Raw genomic sequence first — 15,603 nt, forward strand, 5'->3', positions numbered from 1 at the left:
TATTATTATCCTGTATCTCATACTGTGCATGCAAATGTCCTTTTCCAGAGTTTGGGACCGTGCAGTGTGGGAAGCCTCAGTTAAATACGTGGTTTGTAAGGGATTCACCCACCCTGTGCCTAAGGGTCATTTGCTGGCAGAGCCAGGGGGTCGTTTCGGAGGGTGAGGGGCCTGCAGGGCTGTTGATACCGAGTTGTCCCAGTTATCCTCCTCTTAAGAAGGAAGACAGGAAGTTTGGAAGGAGATGTGGATACCTGGGAGGTCATGGATTCGGAGCCATCTGGCTGACTGCAGCTGCTCCGTGGTCATTTCCCACAGGGAGAGTTCATAGCCAGAGCTTGGAGTGCAGGAGGAAACCATGTTCTCCTTAAGTGTCACTTCTCACTTGAGCTGTTTCAATGCTTTTATTTTTTTATTCTTAAACCTGCAATCTGAAATTCAGTCGTGCAAGTATTAAAGAGCTGCTGATCACCCTGCCTCTCTCTTCTGCCCTTGTTCAGCATCTCAGATTTACAGCTCTAGTTCAGGCTGGAATTACTGACATTGTAATGATCTGTTTTATCTCTCTATCTATTATTTGTCAAATAATTTTAACATGACTGTGCTTACAAGAGCTGTCAGAAATCCTCCAAACACAGAGAAGGATGAAGAAGTCATTGGCCTTTTCAAGTGTGACCCTGGTTGTGTTGCTTTGTTTCCAGGACTCACAGAAATGACCTTTTCCATTGCCTGTCAAACTGTGACCCAGGTGTGAGGGTTTGAGAGCCCCAGGAGCCAGACAAGGCACATTTCGGTCCTGTTGGTTTGCTCTTGTTTTCTCCATTTACAGATTTTGGACTGAAAACTGTGGAGGGGAAGGGAAAGAGGGGGAGGGCAAGGTAAGCAATGCTGCCTCGCTGCCTGTCTCTGATCCTCAGGTTATAGCACAGGCTAAATAGACTACACTAAATTTTTTAGGCTGTTTCAGAGACTTACAGACTTTGATCCCGGGCTTTGATTTCCCACGTGGCACCACAGAGCGCTGTTCTGAGCAGAGCAGAGACCCATTAAGCCCCGTCTAGCCCAGTGATTATCATGCCTTTGCACCAGCACCAGGGCTTTCATCAGAGCACAACCCTGCAGCCTCGGCTCCCGGTGCCTGGGGAGATGCCAGGGCAGGAGAGGTGCTGTGCCAGCACCTGGGCAGGGGTGGCCCCTCCATCCCACTCCCCTGCACACCTCTGCTTGGTCCTTCCCCACATGGCTTCAGCAGGATGTCCAGGAGAGGAGGTGACCCTTTCTTTCCTAAGGTCTCATGCAGTTTCTGCAACAAGCAGGCCATGAAATAAATATTCTGTGTGTGTCCTTGTCAGAGCAGGAGAGACGAGGGCATTTGCCTGCCCTGCCCTGCTCTGTGCTTCCAAGTCCCTGGGTCCCTCTGCACTACTTGGCTTGCTTGCCTTTTTTTTTTTTTTTAATTTAAATCTAATTTTGCTGCCTTATTGTAAGTTCCCACCTAACTCCAGAGCTGCTGTCGCCTCAGGGCTGTGTTTCTGCTTTTCAGTCTTCCCACACCCATCGCATGTGCAGTCTGCAAAAACTTTGAGAAGTCTCTCCTAAATTTGTGCACTTAGGGTTGTCCTAGGAGGAGTGGAATGAGGGTATCTCTTTACAGAGAGTGCTCTTCAAAAATCCCTTCATCTGCAAAGTGGGAGCTGCTTCCATGCCATGGGTTGCCAGTGAAAATGGCAGAGAAGCCCATGCTGGATTTTCAATCCACCGTACTGGTGCTGCTCCACAGCATTCCCAAACCAGCATCCAGGGATAAAGGGCAGCCATGGCAGGAGCAGGTCCCTACCAGCCAGGTGCTGGGGAAGTGGGGGGCATGCAGTGGCTGTCTGGGGGGCTCTGACCCCAGCTTGTGAGACCATCTCTATTCCAGGACACCTCCATCCTGCTTGGGGATCCTCTGGCCAGTCATCCACATCCTGAGCCTTGCTGATTCCACAAAGAGATTTAATGGAAGAAAAAACAGGAGGAAGGGCACAAGCATCCTGACCTGGCAGCTTGGGGAAGATGACCTGGCAGCTGGGTCCCATCTTTGCCTTCACCCCCTGCCCAAGGCAGGCCTGCTGCTGACCAGGCTCTGCATCAGCTTCCTTTTGGTTTCACTCCAATAGCTGATCCCAGTTTAATTCCTCTGCTCCCCTCTCCCTGAGCTGTTGAGGCTCACGTTGCTCTGGCAAAGCAGCTGTGACTGTAATAATGTCCAGCCCCTCGTGGGAAGCGGTGATTCCAGCACAGGGAGGTGTGAAGGGGCAGACAAGGTTCTCTCCAGTGCACAGGACAGGCTCAGGAGGAGGTTTGCTGGTGGCTTTCCCTCCCCTGCTTTTGTGTTTCCCCTGTCCAGCAAAGGTCACCCTCCCCAGCCACTGAGAGGGAAGTGCTGGGCTGAAGAACTGGCACAGTAAAGCTGTGCTTGCACAGTCACAACCCCAGAGCCAGGGAAGGGGGGATCCATCTCCAGGATCCACACAGAGAGGGGCTGATGGCCCCTGCCTGGAGCTGCTCAGAGGGGCTCTCCCAGTCTGGGATGGGTGGCACATGTCTCAGGAAGTTCAGGAACTCCCACCACAGGACAGATCCCACCTCTGAAGGGACAGAGCTTCCTCAGGAGCTGCTCAGGGATGATGGTGAGGGCACCTGTGGGCAGTAGTGAATCCTGCTGGTCTTCCCAAGATCTTCACCCCTGCTCCACACCTCTTGGCCAGCGTGAACACAGCACGTGCCCCTTACCCTCAGCCTGTCCCAGTGCCTGGGCAGTTTCTTGCATGGATCAGTCCCAGTGGGCCTCTACCCAGCCTTGTTTGCTACTCTTTAGCCACAGACTGAGAGGTGGGTGTGATGGATGTGGGCAGCACAGCTGGGAGGCACAAGGACCTCAGATGTGCAGTGAGGGCCACATCTGGAGGGGATGTGCTGTGACCCCACAGCTAGGCTGGGTCCCCCAGGACAAACTGGGGCTGTTTAGCACACAGGGGTCTCTTTTGGGAAGCTGCACGGGGCTTGTGTCGAGTCCCTGTAGCCCTGTGGCTGTTCCTGACCCAGGAGAGGGGCTGATTAATCTCATCAGTGGAGCACACCCAAATCTGTGCCATCACTGCAGCATTATGGGATGTCACCATAGGCTGGGCCCTTGGCCCAGCCTCAGACTCCCGTTGCAGTGAATTTTGTTGCAGGTGCCACCATCCTGTCTCCATGAGCAGATTAGCACGGCTGAATTTCCCATGCGAGCGCTCCACACTCTGTCTCATTGTGTTTATTTTGTTAAGGCTGCTTTTCCCTGGGCTTGACAGTGTAATTTGTACAGATCTGTGCTGGGTTTTCCAAACCTTCAAATGAGCTTTTTTGTTAGCTTGAAGCCAGGACCGTTGATAGCAGAGACAGAGCAACAGGAGCACCGAGAAGTGAGCGGCACACCCAGCAGCCAGGAAGGCTCCCTCACCTCCAGAGCTGCTCCTTTGCAAAAGCTCCATGGTTCAGAGATTTTAATTAGATCAAATCCTCCAGGTGACCAGCCAAGCATTAAAGGCATACCAATTTCTCAGTTGTGTCTCTTGCTGTAAGAGGTTTTATTATTTATTTTAGAGAGATGTGACAAAGAAGCTTGGATATCCCATGTGTGCCGTTTTCCTTGAACGGCACCAGGAGGTCTCCAGCCCAGGGGATTGTCCTTGCAGTGCAGTGCCTTTCTGCAAAGTGCCTTCCTGCAAGCTGCTTCTGCACTTGCACTGGTCTCCATTGCCCAGAGGGACTTGCATGTGAAATTGGATCAGATTTTTGGACCACTTTGTCAGGGCCATGGCTGTGGCTGCAGGTTTGCTGGAGATGAATGAGAGCCCCAGTTGTGAGCTGGGGGAGATGGCCTTGGGCCCAGGAGTGGCCTGGGAACAGCTGCAGTTTTAGGGCTGGTGCTGTTTGCTTCTGTTGACTCCCCAAATCAGTGTCCAGCCCAGGCCATTCAGAGATGCCATCCATGGGTCGTTGCACAGTGTATTGGGGTGGAAAATCGCATCCTGTTTTTGAAGAGGAGACTCCTTTTATGTCCTGGCATGGGGAGGTTGGGGATGGACTCATGGTGGTAAATGTGTCAGGTCCCACCCAACGCAGGCACTGCAGAAGCTGGTTTGCTCCCAGGGATGCTGCAGGGCTGCACGTGTGGGGCTGAGAACTGTGCTGTGAAAGTCTCATGTGCAGGAGGATCCTGGAGCTCCTGGGTTGGTTCTTTCTCCCTCCTGCCCTCTCTGGGCAGGGCACAGATGCCCCCACCTCAGCAGGGTGCCTGTGCCATGGCTTTGCCTGGATGTCTGCTGCAGCAAGCGGCTGAGGAAGGGGAAATCAAAGGTTTTCTTGCCCTGAGGTCAGGCTGGTAACACCAGCTGGGGAGCCCATACCAGATCTGCTGCCTCTGTGCCACGGGTGGCTCCTTCTGGTGCAAGCAGCACAGCGTGGGTGGAGCAGGGAGGGCACACTGGCTGCGAGAGATGAATGTGGTGCTTTGCTGTGTCTCTGGGAGCCCTGGGTTTAACTCCAAGCTGCTCCTTGCCCAGCTCCATTTGTCTCTGGTTCTGTTTATGACCCTGCCTGCCTCTGTCTCTCTCATTTCATGGAGGGGCTTGGCCATGGCTGCTCCAGCAGCTCCCTGGGAGCACTGAGAGCTGTGGGTGCTGTGCTGTAGCAGGGTGGGTGACCCTTGTCTGGCACGGTGCAATTGCTGCTTCAGAGCTGAGCAAAGGCTGAAGTGCTGGAGCTGTTCCTGGAGCGTGAGAGACCTGGGATCAGACCCAGGATCAGGGATCAGACAGCTGGCACACTGTGCTCTGACTGTGAAAGCCCTGCCAAGGAGGGAGCCTGGAGCATCTCCACCACCTTCCAAGGTGCATCAGAAGTGGGCTTGCAATGCGTCAGCATGGATGGGGGCAATGGTCTGTCTGTCTGTCTGTCTGTGTGTCCCTGGGCAGCTGCTGACACCCTGACCTGAGGTTTCAGTCTGTCCTCGCAGGCAGAAGGGTGGATTCAGCCACTGTAGTCCTTGGAGAGGAGCTCTTGCTGTGAGAGGTGTGTGGGTGGTTCGCAGCAAGCGAGGAGAGGGGGAAGCAGGAACTGGAATGCAAAGGCTGTTAAGGAGTGGATGTGGTGTGAAGTGAGAGAATTCATGGGGCAGGGAGCCACAGGGGAGGGCTCCTTGCCAGGGGAGGCCAGGTGGGATGGGGGGTGTGGTGGGAAGGCCCAGGTGATCCAGTGTGCCCTCCCCACCCCGACTGCCTTCATTTCAGGTGTGTTTGAGGTGGCTGCAGGGTTTGTACTTTTCCATAACCATGAGCCAGGATTGATGGGAGCTGTGGGATTTTGGTTTGTGATCAGGCTGGATTGACCCTTGCTCATGTCCACTGTGGGGTGGAAATTTAGAATAGAATAGAAATAGAATAGAAATAGAACCACTGAAGCTGGAAAAGCCCTCCCAGCCCATCGAGTCCAAGCTGTGCCCGATGCCCACCTTGTCCCCAGCCCAGAGCACCGAGTGCCACCTCCAGCCCTTCCTTGGACACCTCCAGGGATGGGCACTCCAAACCTCCCTGGGCAGCCCCTGCCAAGGCCTGAGCACCCTTTCCATGGGGAAATTCCTGCTGCTGTCCACCCTGAGCCTGCCCTGGCCCAGCCTGAGGCCGTTCCCTCTCCTCCTGTCCCTGTTCCCTGGCAGCAGAGCCCGACCCCCCCGGCTGCCCCCTCCTGTCAGGGACTTGTGCAGAGCCACAAGGTCCCCCCTGAGCCTCCTTTGCTCCAGCCTGAGCCCCTTTCCCAGCTCCCTCAGCCTCTCCTGGGGCTCCAGCCCCTTCCCAGCTCCGTTCCCTGCCCTGGACATGCTCCAGCCCCTCCAGGTCTTTCTTGAAGTGAGGGCCCAGAACTGGACAGAGCCCTTGGGGTGCCACAGCAGGTCCAGCACAGGGGACAGGCACTGCCCTGGTCCTGCTGGTGAAGCCAGACCAGGGTCCAGACCAGGGTCCCTCCCACCCTGCCACGCCCCACTCTGTTGGTGACCTGCCTTTTGCTTTCATCCCTGCAGCAACCCTAAAGTGCAGATCGAGGCCATCGAGGGGGGTGCCCTGCAGAAGCTTCTGGTTATCCTGGCCACGGAACAACCCCTGGCTGTCAGGAAGAAGGTGAGGAGTGGGGCTGCACCTCTGGGCAAAGCTGGGTTTGTGCTGAGCTCCATGTAAACACCCTCAGGACATCACTGACATCTGGAGAGTGTGGGACCCCCGCTGCTCCCCACGCCGGGTGGGCTTCACTCCCAGGGGAGCAGGAGAGGGGCCCTGGGGGCCAGGCCACCCCAGCAGCACTGGCTGGTGCCCACACTCCCCTGGCTCTGTGGTCTCTCCCAGTGCCAGCAGTGGCACATACGGTGGCTCTGCCAGCCCGTGGGGACAGGGCGCGGTGCCACAGCTCCTGGGGGGCACAGGCCAGGGTCCCCATGGCAGCACGCGCATCCCAGGCTGACAAACACGGGAGCTGACGTTTGGAAGGAGCTAATTGCTGCAGCCAGCCCCGTGTCCTGCCTTTGGCAGAGGCTTTGGAGCAAGGAGCAGCACCAAGAGCCCCCAGCCAAATGTGCAGCGCTGTCCATCGGGCTGGGGGCTTCCTCACCCCCTCCCTGCCTCTCTCCCTCCCTCCCTGCTGTATTCCCTGGAGCATGAGATCCCATTACCCTCGCTTTAGTGTGTGATGCCACCTCTGTAACACCACCTGGCTGCTCCCAAACCCCCAGCCCTGTTTTCCACGGGGATCTCCTGCACGAGGGGTCCAGCAGGGTGGGGGCACCACTGGCTCTTCCATTCGCCTCTAACGAGCTCCCTAAAATATGTTCCCCTTTAGCCGTGGTAAAAGTCCCCCAGCAAGTGAAAGGCACAGGAGAGGCTGTGGAACCCCATTGCATTTGGCCATGGATGTGAGGTGATCCCACGGGATGCTCTGTGCTCAGAAACTCCTCCCAGGAGTGCCTGTGCCTCAACCCAGCGCTCCTTTTGGGGTGGGGAGGGATGACCGGGCATGCAGGGGCTCTCACAGCATCACTGTGAACCAGAATAATTCTTTCCAGTGAACCCGAGTGCCTCGTGCTGGCAGTCCCTGGAGAAGCGAGAGGGGTGGGCTCAGTATTGTCCACGTTCACACACAGCTGTACAAGACCCTCCAAGGGCTGAACCCCCTTTTCCAGGAGGACAGAGGCTTTAATTTCCAGCTCCCGTGCTGTGTGCAGTCTCCTGTGTCTCCAGACCAAGGACAGGCCGGTGCCCCGGCCCCTTCCCGCACAGGGAGCAGCCCTGGGCTCCGCTCCGGTGGTTCTTCCGCACCGCTGCTCACACGGCAGCGAGGCCAAAAGTGCACTTCTTCCCTCCGCCGTCCTTTGGCCTACGATTAAAAAGGGAGACAGCAGCATCTCAAATTCACCAGCGGCAACTCGGAAAATGGAAAATAGAAACAAATGGGGCCGGGGAAGACATGGCTGTCAGCTCGGATCTGTCCGGCAGAGCGGGCCAGGCCCGGCCCCTGTGCGAGGAGCCCGCTCGGCTCCTGGCAGGCGCCCGATGAGCAGCGCGTCCCCTGCCCCGGGCGGGCCCCGCCGTCCCTGTGCCACCAGGGCTGTCAGAGCCAGACAGTGCGACAGGCAGCAGGGCTGGGGTGGCCCCTAATTGCCTCCTCGGCTCCAAGCCAAGGCCCCGGGGCACCCGTGGGAGCTGGGCTCCGGCTGTTGGTGTGTGGGGCTGCACCCTGACAGGGCCTGGGCTGGGCTGGGTGCTGGGGAATGCCATGGCCTTGCCCTCTGACTGTGGAGGTTTAGGGACATCAGCCAGGTGCCCACATCACCTCGCAGGGATCAGGCTCTGCTGAGTGCTGCTGGACCCCCCCTCACCCCATCCCATGGCCGGGCTCTGTGCCTGCGTGGGGGTGAACAGGGAGAAGGGATGGTGTTGGGTCTGCCAGGGGCTGGCCATGGGCCCCTCAATGACAGCCCAGACTGGGGTTTGGATGGAAGTACCCCAGTCTGGGCATCCTCACAGTGCTAGGGAGGGTTGGGATTGCAAAGGGGACTGCTGGAGATGCCCCTCAGCAAGGAAAGGTTGGAAAGCATTTTGTGTGGAGCTCTGCACAGAGGGGCTGGAGCGTGTTTCTGCTGTCCCCACGGGGTGCCATGAAGAGGAGCTGTGCCACATGTGATGGCCATGGCCACTGTGCTGATTGCCCTCTCCTCTCCACCAGGCTCTCTTCGCCCTGTCCTCCATGCTGAGACACTTCCCCTATGCCCAGCAGCAGTTCCTCAAGCTGGGTGGCCTCCAGGTGCTCAGGAGCCTGTTCCGGCAGAAGGGGATGGAGACCCTCCATGTCCGTGTGGTGACACTGCTCTACGACCTCATCATGGAGAAGGTGAGAGCTGGGATGGCACCTGGCACTCCCCACCTTCACCCCCAAACCAGCCAAGGCTGAACATCCTCACAGGTCGAGGATGAGGAGGAGCCAGCCCAGCATCAGTGGGGATGAGTCCCCTACAGCCCCTGGCTGATACCACACGAGTGCCTGGGGGAGCTGAAACCTTCGTTTGCCTTCAAGCCACTGCCACCATTTCCTCCCGAGGGTGTTTGAACAGCAGGACACCAAGGACACGAGTAGGGAATGCAGGCCCTGGGCTGTGGTGTCCAGCTGAGGCCAGGGGACAAGGCCAGCCTGGCCTGCCGAGAGCCCTTTGCCTGCTGCACGTCCCTCGCTGGAGCCCAGCCCGCCACGTTCCGTGTTTTATTTTCAAATACCCTGGATTACTGCTGTAAATGTCAGTTTAAAGCCTGTCTTTCCTCGCCATGGCTTGTTGTTCAGTCTGTGCATTTCCCTGACTCCAGAGAATGGGAATTAAATCCACTCTGGCTCAGTTTATGGCCAATTTGCCCTGCGGATTATGGCTGCTCTAATACCTGGGTTGCAGGCACGGCAGAGCAGCACCTCTCTGTTAAATCAGTTATTTTCCAAGAGACTTTGTAAAGGTGCAAATTATTTTAGCAGGTCTGAAATCTTACCAGGTGCTGACTCTAACATGATCCTGTCAGCTCCATGGGAAAGGAGCAGACATGGACATTCTGACTCAAGCCATTCCCGTTTGATCCTGCTGCCCATTTTCCAGCTGCCCCCTCCAGCAGCCCCATCTGTTCCCAGCTCCGTGGGTCTGGGGCAGGCACAGCCCTCCAGATTCTCGGGTTTATGTTAAAACAATGATTTTTAGCTGCTCTTTGGATTGGGAATGCTGAACCCTGGGTGATGGGGGGCTGCTCTGAGCTGGGGTGGCAGGTTTGGGGTGGGATGGGTGACTGTCAGATGGGTTGGTTTGGAATCATAAACCACCCTGGCAGTGCTCTCAGTGCAAACAGGAGTCGCTGGGGCTCTGAACGGCTCCTTCTGCCACATTCCTTCCTTTTCACCCCAAATCCTGCCTGCACTTCAGCAGGCAGCTCTCCAAGAGGACCAGGAGAGTGGAGGTCTCCTTGGTGTAGTCCCTCCATGTCCCCACTGTGTCATTCCTGTCAGTCCTTGTCACCAGGCTCTCACAGCAGTGCCCAGGGCCTGGCAGAGCCCACTGTCACTGGTGACCAGGGAACACAATACTGACCCCCTCAGGGACCCACAGCATTGTCCCAAGGCTTCTGGCAGCTCCTGTCCTGCTGGCTGCCCCATCCCGTCCCCAGCGCTGGATTTCTGCCCAGCAGTCCCACAGGAGCCCTCAGAACAGAGCCCTGCCTTACATGGACATCGTGGTTGTCACAGGGGCCAGCACCAGGCCAGCAGGAGCCCTGGGGGAATGGAGCCTGTCTGGGAATTCCATGCTGTCAACAGCCCCTCCACCATCTGAGCCCCAGAGGGTGTTGCGGAGTTTCCCTTCCTCCCCCTGGCCCCAGTGCTGCTCTAGGCAGGTCCCTCTCACTGTAAGGGATCCAGCCCCCTGCAGAATTCCAGTACTGGGTTTTCTGGACCAGGCTGGGAGGGGAAGGTCTGGCTGTGGCTGGAGGAGACCGAGATCCCCATCTCCAGGAGGAGCAGCACGGAGCCAAGTGATGATGTTCATTAGGTGCTGCAGGCACCTGTCCAGCAGCAAAAAACATCAGACCAGAGACCTTACAAGTCCTGCTGAGCTTCCTGCCCCTTCAGCCCCTCCCAGGCTGTGTGACACAGAAACCCCCAGTCACTGGCAGTTTTCCAGGGTGGACAACCAGTCCCTGTGGCCAGGGAGCCAGGACACAGTCTGGTCTTCTGTGGCAAGTCCCCATCCAAGGCAGGTGGTACAGGCGTGCATCCTCTACTGCGTCACCTCCTGGAGCAGTTCCTCTCTGACAGGGACATTAATCTGTGTTCCACCACTTCCCACAGATGCTGCTTGAGGACTCCCAGCACGGAGAGCAGATGGAGGAGAAGATCCAGCAGTACCAGCAGGTCAGGCTGGTGCCGGCGGTGCTGGAGCAGGGCTGGTGTGCCCTGGTGCCCAATCTGCTGGCCATGCCCGAGCACGACACCCGCGAGAAGGTCCTCAAGCTGGTGGGGGTCCTGATGGCCTTCTGCAGGGAGCACTACCGGGGGGACCCCACCCTGGGCACCACGCTCAGCCTCCTGCGCAGCGAGTACGAGGAGCTGGCGGCCCAGGAGCAGCGGGAAGGGGACAAGGACGGCTACTTCAGGGAGCTCCTCGGCTCTATAAACACCATCATCCAGGAGCTGAGGTGAAACCGTACGTTCAGTCCAGTTCCAGGGAATTCAGGGTGGCAGCGTGAGTTTGGCTGGCAGTGGTGTAGGTGCACATTGGAATAAACTGCTGGACTAAACGAGATCCCAGCACTGTGTGCCAACAACTTCATTATTAAAACACCTTGGGGTGGGGGGTACGTCCTGTTTTCATGGGATACTGCTGGAAAAATGGAGGTGTACTGTGGAGGGAACAAGGTGGGAGCTCAGCTGGGGAATTTGGGATCTGCAGAAAGGGAACAAGCAGTGTTCTCATGGGGGGCTGTGTTTGTGCTGCTCCCACCCTTCATTGGTTCTTCCTACAGCAGCAGCAACACTGTGAAATATCAAAAAAACCCTGCAGACAAAGTTCACAGCCTTGAGAGGTGACAGCAGCCAGGTGCTGGCCACTGCCATGGGTGCTGTCCAGCAGCTTTCCTGCCAACCCCCTTTGGGGAGAAGCAGCTTTTCCTCCCCAGGCTTTGCCCAGCAGCACAGAGAGGTGAAGGCAGTGGGAGGTGGGAACACAGAGCACACCTGGCTTCCAGCACAGCCGGGGGGGGATGTTTGAATCCCAGCCTTCCCTCCAGGCCTGGCAGAGCCCGGCTGGTCCCTTCCATCCCCAGCCCTTGCAGGGCTCTGCCACCACCGGGGATGGGCACAAATGCCACCAGATCCATCCCCCCATGGCCCTGCAGTCACCGGGCTGGTTCAGGGCCACCAGCCCTTCTTTGTGCTCAAATATTTGTGGCTCCTGTGTACAACATGTCACTTGTCACTGTTAAGTAGCAGGGCTAATTATAACTATTGATTCTGTTTTGATCTTTCTCTTTTTGGGGTTTGTTCAGGCTGTTTTGTGGCATTAAATTTTTTTTTTCTATTTTTATCTGAAATGCATGTCCCATCCAGCCCTGCCAAGGCTTTGCTTTGCTTTGTAGGTTTTAAAAAAATATATCTATTTCTGATGTTAGCAGCCAAGACAAGCATGGGAAGGGGCTTTTCTGCTGGAAACCTGAACCTCTGGAGCAATGCCAGGTGAAGCAGGGATCAAGCAGAACTGGGGGGGGATCAGCACAGGGATTTCTCAGGCCCTGCCTGGCCTTGTCACTGTCTCACAGCTGGATTTAAGGTGGGGATTGTCTAACACCTCCTTAGGGGCTGAGCCAGGGAGAAAACCACCAGCAGCCTTCCCTGTCCAACCCCAAAGCCAAAATCCCACTCACTTCTCCTAAAAGTCTTAAAGCCGACAAGTTTTTGAGCAGGGGCTCATTGGGGACGCCTGGGCTGGCCCTGGGGGTGGAGGGTGCCCGTGGGGCTCCGGGGCAGCCCGGGAGGGAGCAGGTGGTGTCTCCTGGTCAGTGCCACTCGGTGCCCAGCCCTGGAATAGCCCCTGTGTCCTGGGATGGCAGCAGGACGTGCCTGTGCCCGTGGGAGAGTCCCAGTGACCCCCCCAGCTGTTTCCCTCACACCACCACAGTGACACAGCCACGGACGTGGAGCACTGAAAGGAGGCCAAAAAATAATAACAAATAACAATTTCCTGGCAGTGCTGCTCCCGAGGCACCCGGCACTGGCAGGGCACTCGTGGGGCAAAGGCTGTGTGAGGTCCTGGGGCAGCGCTGACACTCAGGGGCCCCACACCCACACTCTGTGTCCCCCTGCCCAAAGGGCACCGGGCTCTGCAGGGGGATCAGGAGCCCCCCTGTCCAGGGCACCCCATCAGCTGCTGGGGTTTGCTGGAGTCACCCCAACCCCTGGAGCTCAGCAGCCCCCAAACCCTGGGGCCGAGGTGATTTGGGGGTTTGCTCTGGGGGGGTTCGGCCCTTGCCCCCGTGGGGGTGTGCTCCGGGTTCCTTTGCTGTGCTTGGGTGAGGCAGGGCCTTGGCATCGGGGTGTGGCTGCCAAAGGCCATTCCAGCTCTTGCCCAGAGCAGCTTCTCGTGGCCAGGGGGTCTCAGGGCACAGGGCACCCTGGCCCAGCTCCTTCTGTATTAGAGAGACCCCTCCCCACCGCATGCCCCAGCCACCAGACCCCCTCCTTCTGCAGGTCTAGGAGGTGGGATAAGCACTTCCATCCTTAATTTTGGAGCTAACAGGGCCCCCCCCATTCCTCCAGCTTCCAGAGGGGGTCGGGTGTTAAATGCTGGAGTCACACAGGTGGCCAGGCCAGGAACAGCTCCAGCTCCTTCCCCTCGCACCCACAAGAGCATCAGGAGGGTCGTGCTGGCTCAGCCTGAGCTCCCCAAACCCTGGCACCCTTTGGGCAGAGCGGGGGTCGGCAGAGCCCCCGGGCTGTGTCTCCCTGGGACACTCCCCAGCCTCCAACCAACACCCTCAGCACAAGCAGCGGCTGATGTGCCTTAATGGATTTTTCCTTTTCTCACCATTTGCTGGGGTTTCGAATGCACTCGCCCCTCCCCGCCCTCTCCGCTCTCTCCTCAAATCCCGTGTTTGAGGTTTGGCTGCCGTGGCCTGGTTTGGACCCAGCACCTGCCTTAGGAAACAGCCCTGGGTGCCTCGCTCCCCTCTGCTGTCCCCCCGCTCCCTGGCGCATCCCAAAGGCGGTGGGAGCAGGGAGAGCTCGGGGTGGGAAAGGCGCTCATTAACGGGCATTAAATCGTGGCACGGAACCTTCACACACAATTAAAGCGGCATAAATTCAACGTGGCTCCATTCACCGCGGAATTGAATTAAGAGCACTTGAAATCTGGAATAAGACTATCTCCTGAGGATTTAATGTGGTTTCACTAATACACTTTAGAAGATAATGTGGGTTCATCTTCCTGAGATCCCTGCACTGCCAGGTCTGCCGGGCTCTGGTGCGGCCTCAGCGGAGCTGCTGTCCCACTGCACTGCAAAAAAAACCCCAAATCTCTTCAAATCACTGCAAAAAACCCCCAAACCTCTCCAGCAACTACTCTGGTGTGTTTCAGGCGATGCCTGGGGAGCAGCCGTGGGCAGCTGGCGGGCAGGGAAATCCCCCAGCACTTCCCAAGCCACGGTGGGTCCCCCCATCCCGTCCCCGTGGAGGGCAGGGAATGGGGAAGGTGGGGTTTGGCTCCCCGCTCACCGCCGGGGGAGGCGGCTGAAGCAGCCCCGGAGCTCCTCCCGAGCCGAGCATCATCCTCAGCAGCCACAGCGACGGCACGAGCCCTTCCCAGCGCTTAATTACATGGAGCAGTAATTACTGTAATTCTCTCCAATTGGCTCCCTAATAAAGTCACAGCTTCGCTGGCGGCCGGACCCCCTCGCTGAGCCGCTGCCCCAGCGCCGCTTTCACACGCAGGGCTGGAATTCCCTGACACAGCGGGATCGGTGCCTTTGGGTTTTGGAATGCCGGACCCACCAGGGTGTGGGGTTGGTGCTGAAGAGCCCGGAGGCGCTGCCGGGGCACCAGGAGCCGGCGCTGCCGGGGCTGGGCTCGCTGCGGGATGAGGAGCTGCCCTGCCCTGCCCTGCCCCGGCTCGGGGCTCCCCTGCCCCGCTGCAGCCCCGGGAGCCGCTGCTCCCCAGCCCCGGCTCCAGGGTCCCCCTGGGCTGCAGAGCAGCAGCAGCAGCGCCGGTGTCACCACCACGTCCCCCTAGAGCTACTGAAACTGGGGTTTCATGACACTAAATCCCCCCCTCTGCTGTGGGGAGAGGCGTTTGCTCCCCCTCCCCAGCCGCTGCACTCCTGAACAGAGCAATTAAATAAATTACACCGATAATGATTCACCTCGATGCCCTCCTCCTTCTCCAAACCCAAACGCAATTCCCACAGGAGCAGTGCTTGGGTACAAAAGAAATTTGAGTTGAGGTTTTTTGGCCTCGTGTCCCCATCGTGTTCCTGCTGCTCCTGCACCTCCTGGGGTTGTAGCTCTCACCAGGGGAACCACATTTTAATTTCTTGCTGACTTGATGCTCAGTGTTTGTAGCATAAATTAAACTAACCTGTATTTAAAAGCTAAATACGTGTAAATTGGTCTGTACATCTTAATACAGGGGTTGTTTTTTAAAGCTCATTAATAGATTGTATGGGGGGAGGCATTGGATGTACTCCCTGAACAGCCCAAGGAATGTCACCTCTAAGACAATACAGGAGAATAAAACCCCATATTGTATAAATTCCGTTAATAATGATCTATAAAAGACCTACAGCCTCTCTGTTCTGTTAACCCCCAAATGGCAGTGGAGGAGCACAGCTCCCCCTCCGAGCCTGTTTACATGTTCAGGGTGTATGAAAACAGCCTATAATTCCACTGTTTAATAGCTGTACTCAAGAGGCTAAAATGCTTGAAAACACAATACATTTGGCAAAAATATCCCCACAACTATTTAGCTTAATTCTGATCAGCATTACAGTAACATGACAGCAATAACCTTAATACAGTAAATTATGAGCTGATTGAGATAAATAAATTCTAACATTCCAGTGCCAAGGCTCAGCTCTAAAATGGAGCTGCAGTTTAGACACTGACTCCAGCCCAGGCTTTTCCAGTTCGGTGGAGGCTCCACAGGAACAGGCACCGCGGTGCTGCCCCGTGCAGGCACCGCTTCCCTGCACCCGACTCGACTGGGACGTGTGAAACACGCTGAAATTCATAAAATTTAAATAAGACAGCGAAATTATACCTTGTAGCTATAGTTATCACAAATAATGTACAGTCTAAATTGCAGCCTGAGCAAACACGATTTCCTGGGTGCCTCTGGAAGCCCAAGGCGGGATGCAGAGCAATTATGAGGAATGAGCACAAAGCTGATTTGCATCTGAATGGCGGGGGGGGGGCGAGGGGCGGGCTGGGCCCGCGCCATTCACAGCACCACAATACAGCAGC

At 56.8% G+C, this 15,603-nt stretch overlaps 1 protein-coding gene across 3 annotated transcripts in view; it reads left to right on the forward strand.

The window, feature by feature from the left end:
• Positions 1 to 10,845, forward strand: part of SIL1 (SIL1 nucleotide exchange factor) — a 106,702-nt gene extending 95,857 nt beyond the window's left edge. For all 3 annotated transcript variants that reach the window (XM_082291248.1, XM_082291250.1, XM_082291249.1), the window contains 3 exons: positions 6,104 to 6,200; positions 8,296 to 8,460; positions 10,444 to 10,845. In XM_082291248.1, the coding sequence (XP_082147374.1) occupies positions 6,104 to 6,200; positions 8,296 to 8,460; positions 10,444 to 10,794 (613 nt within the window). In that variant the 3' untranslated portion in view covers positions 10,795 to 10,845. The remainder of the gene's footprint in view (positions 1 to 6,103; positions 6,201 to 8,295; positions 8,461 to 10,443) is intronic.
• Positions 10,846 to 15,603: the final 4,758 nt, after the last annotated feature.

The sequence above is a fragment of the Coloeus monedula genome, assembly GCF_965178545.1.
Source record: "Coloeus monedula genome assembly, chromosome: 15".
Lineage (NCBI taxonomy): Eukaryota > Metazoa > Chordata > Aves > Passeriformes > Corvidae > Coloeus > Coloeus monedula.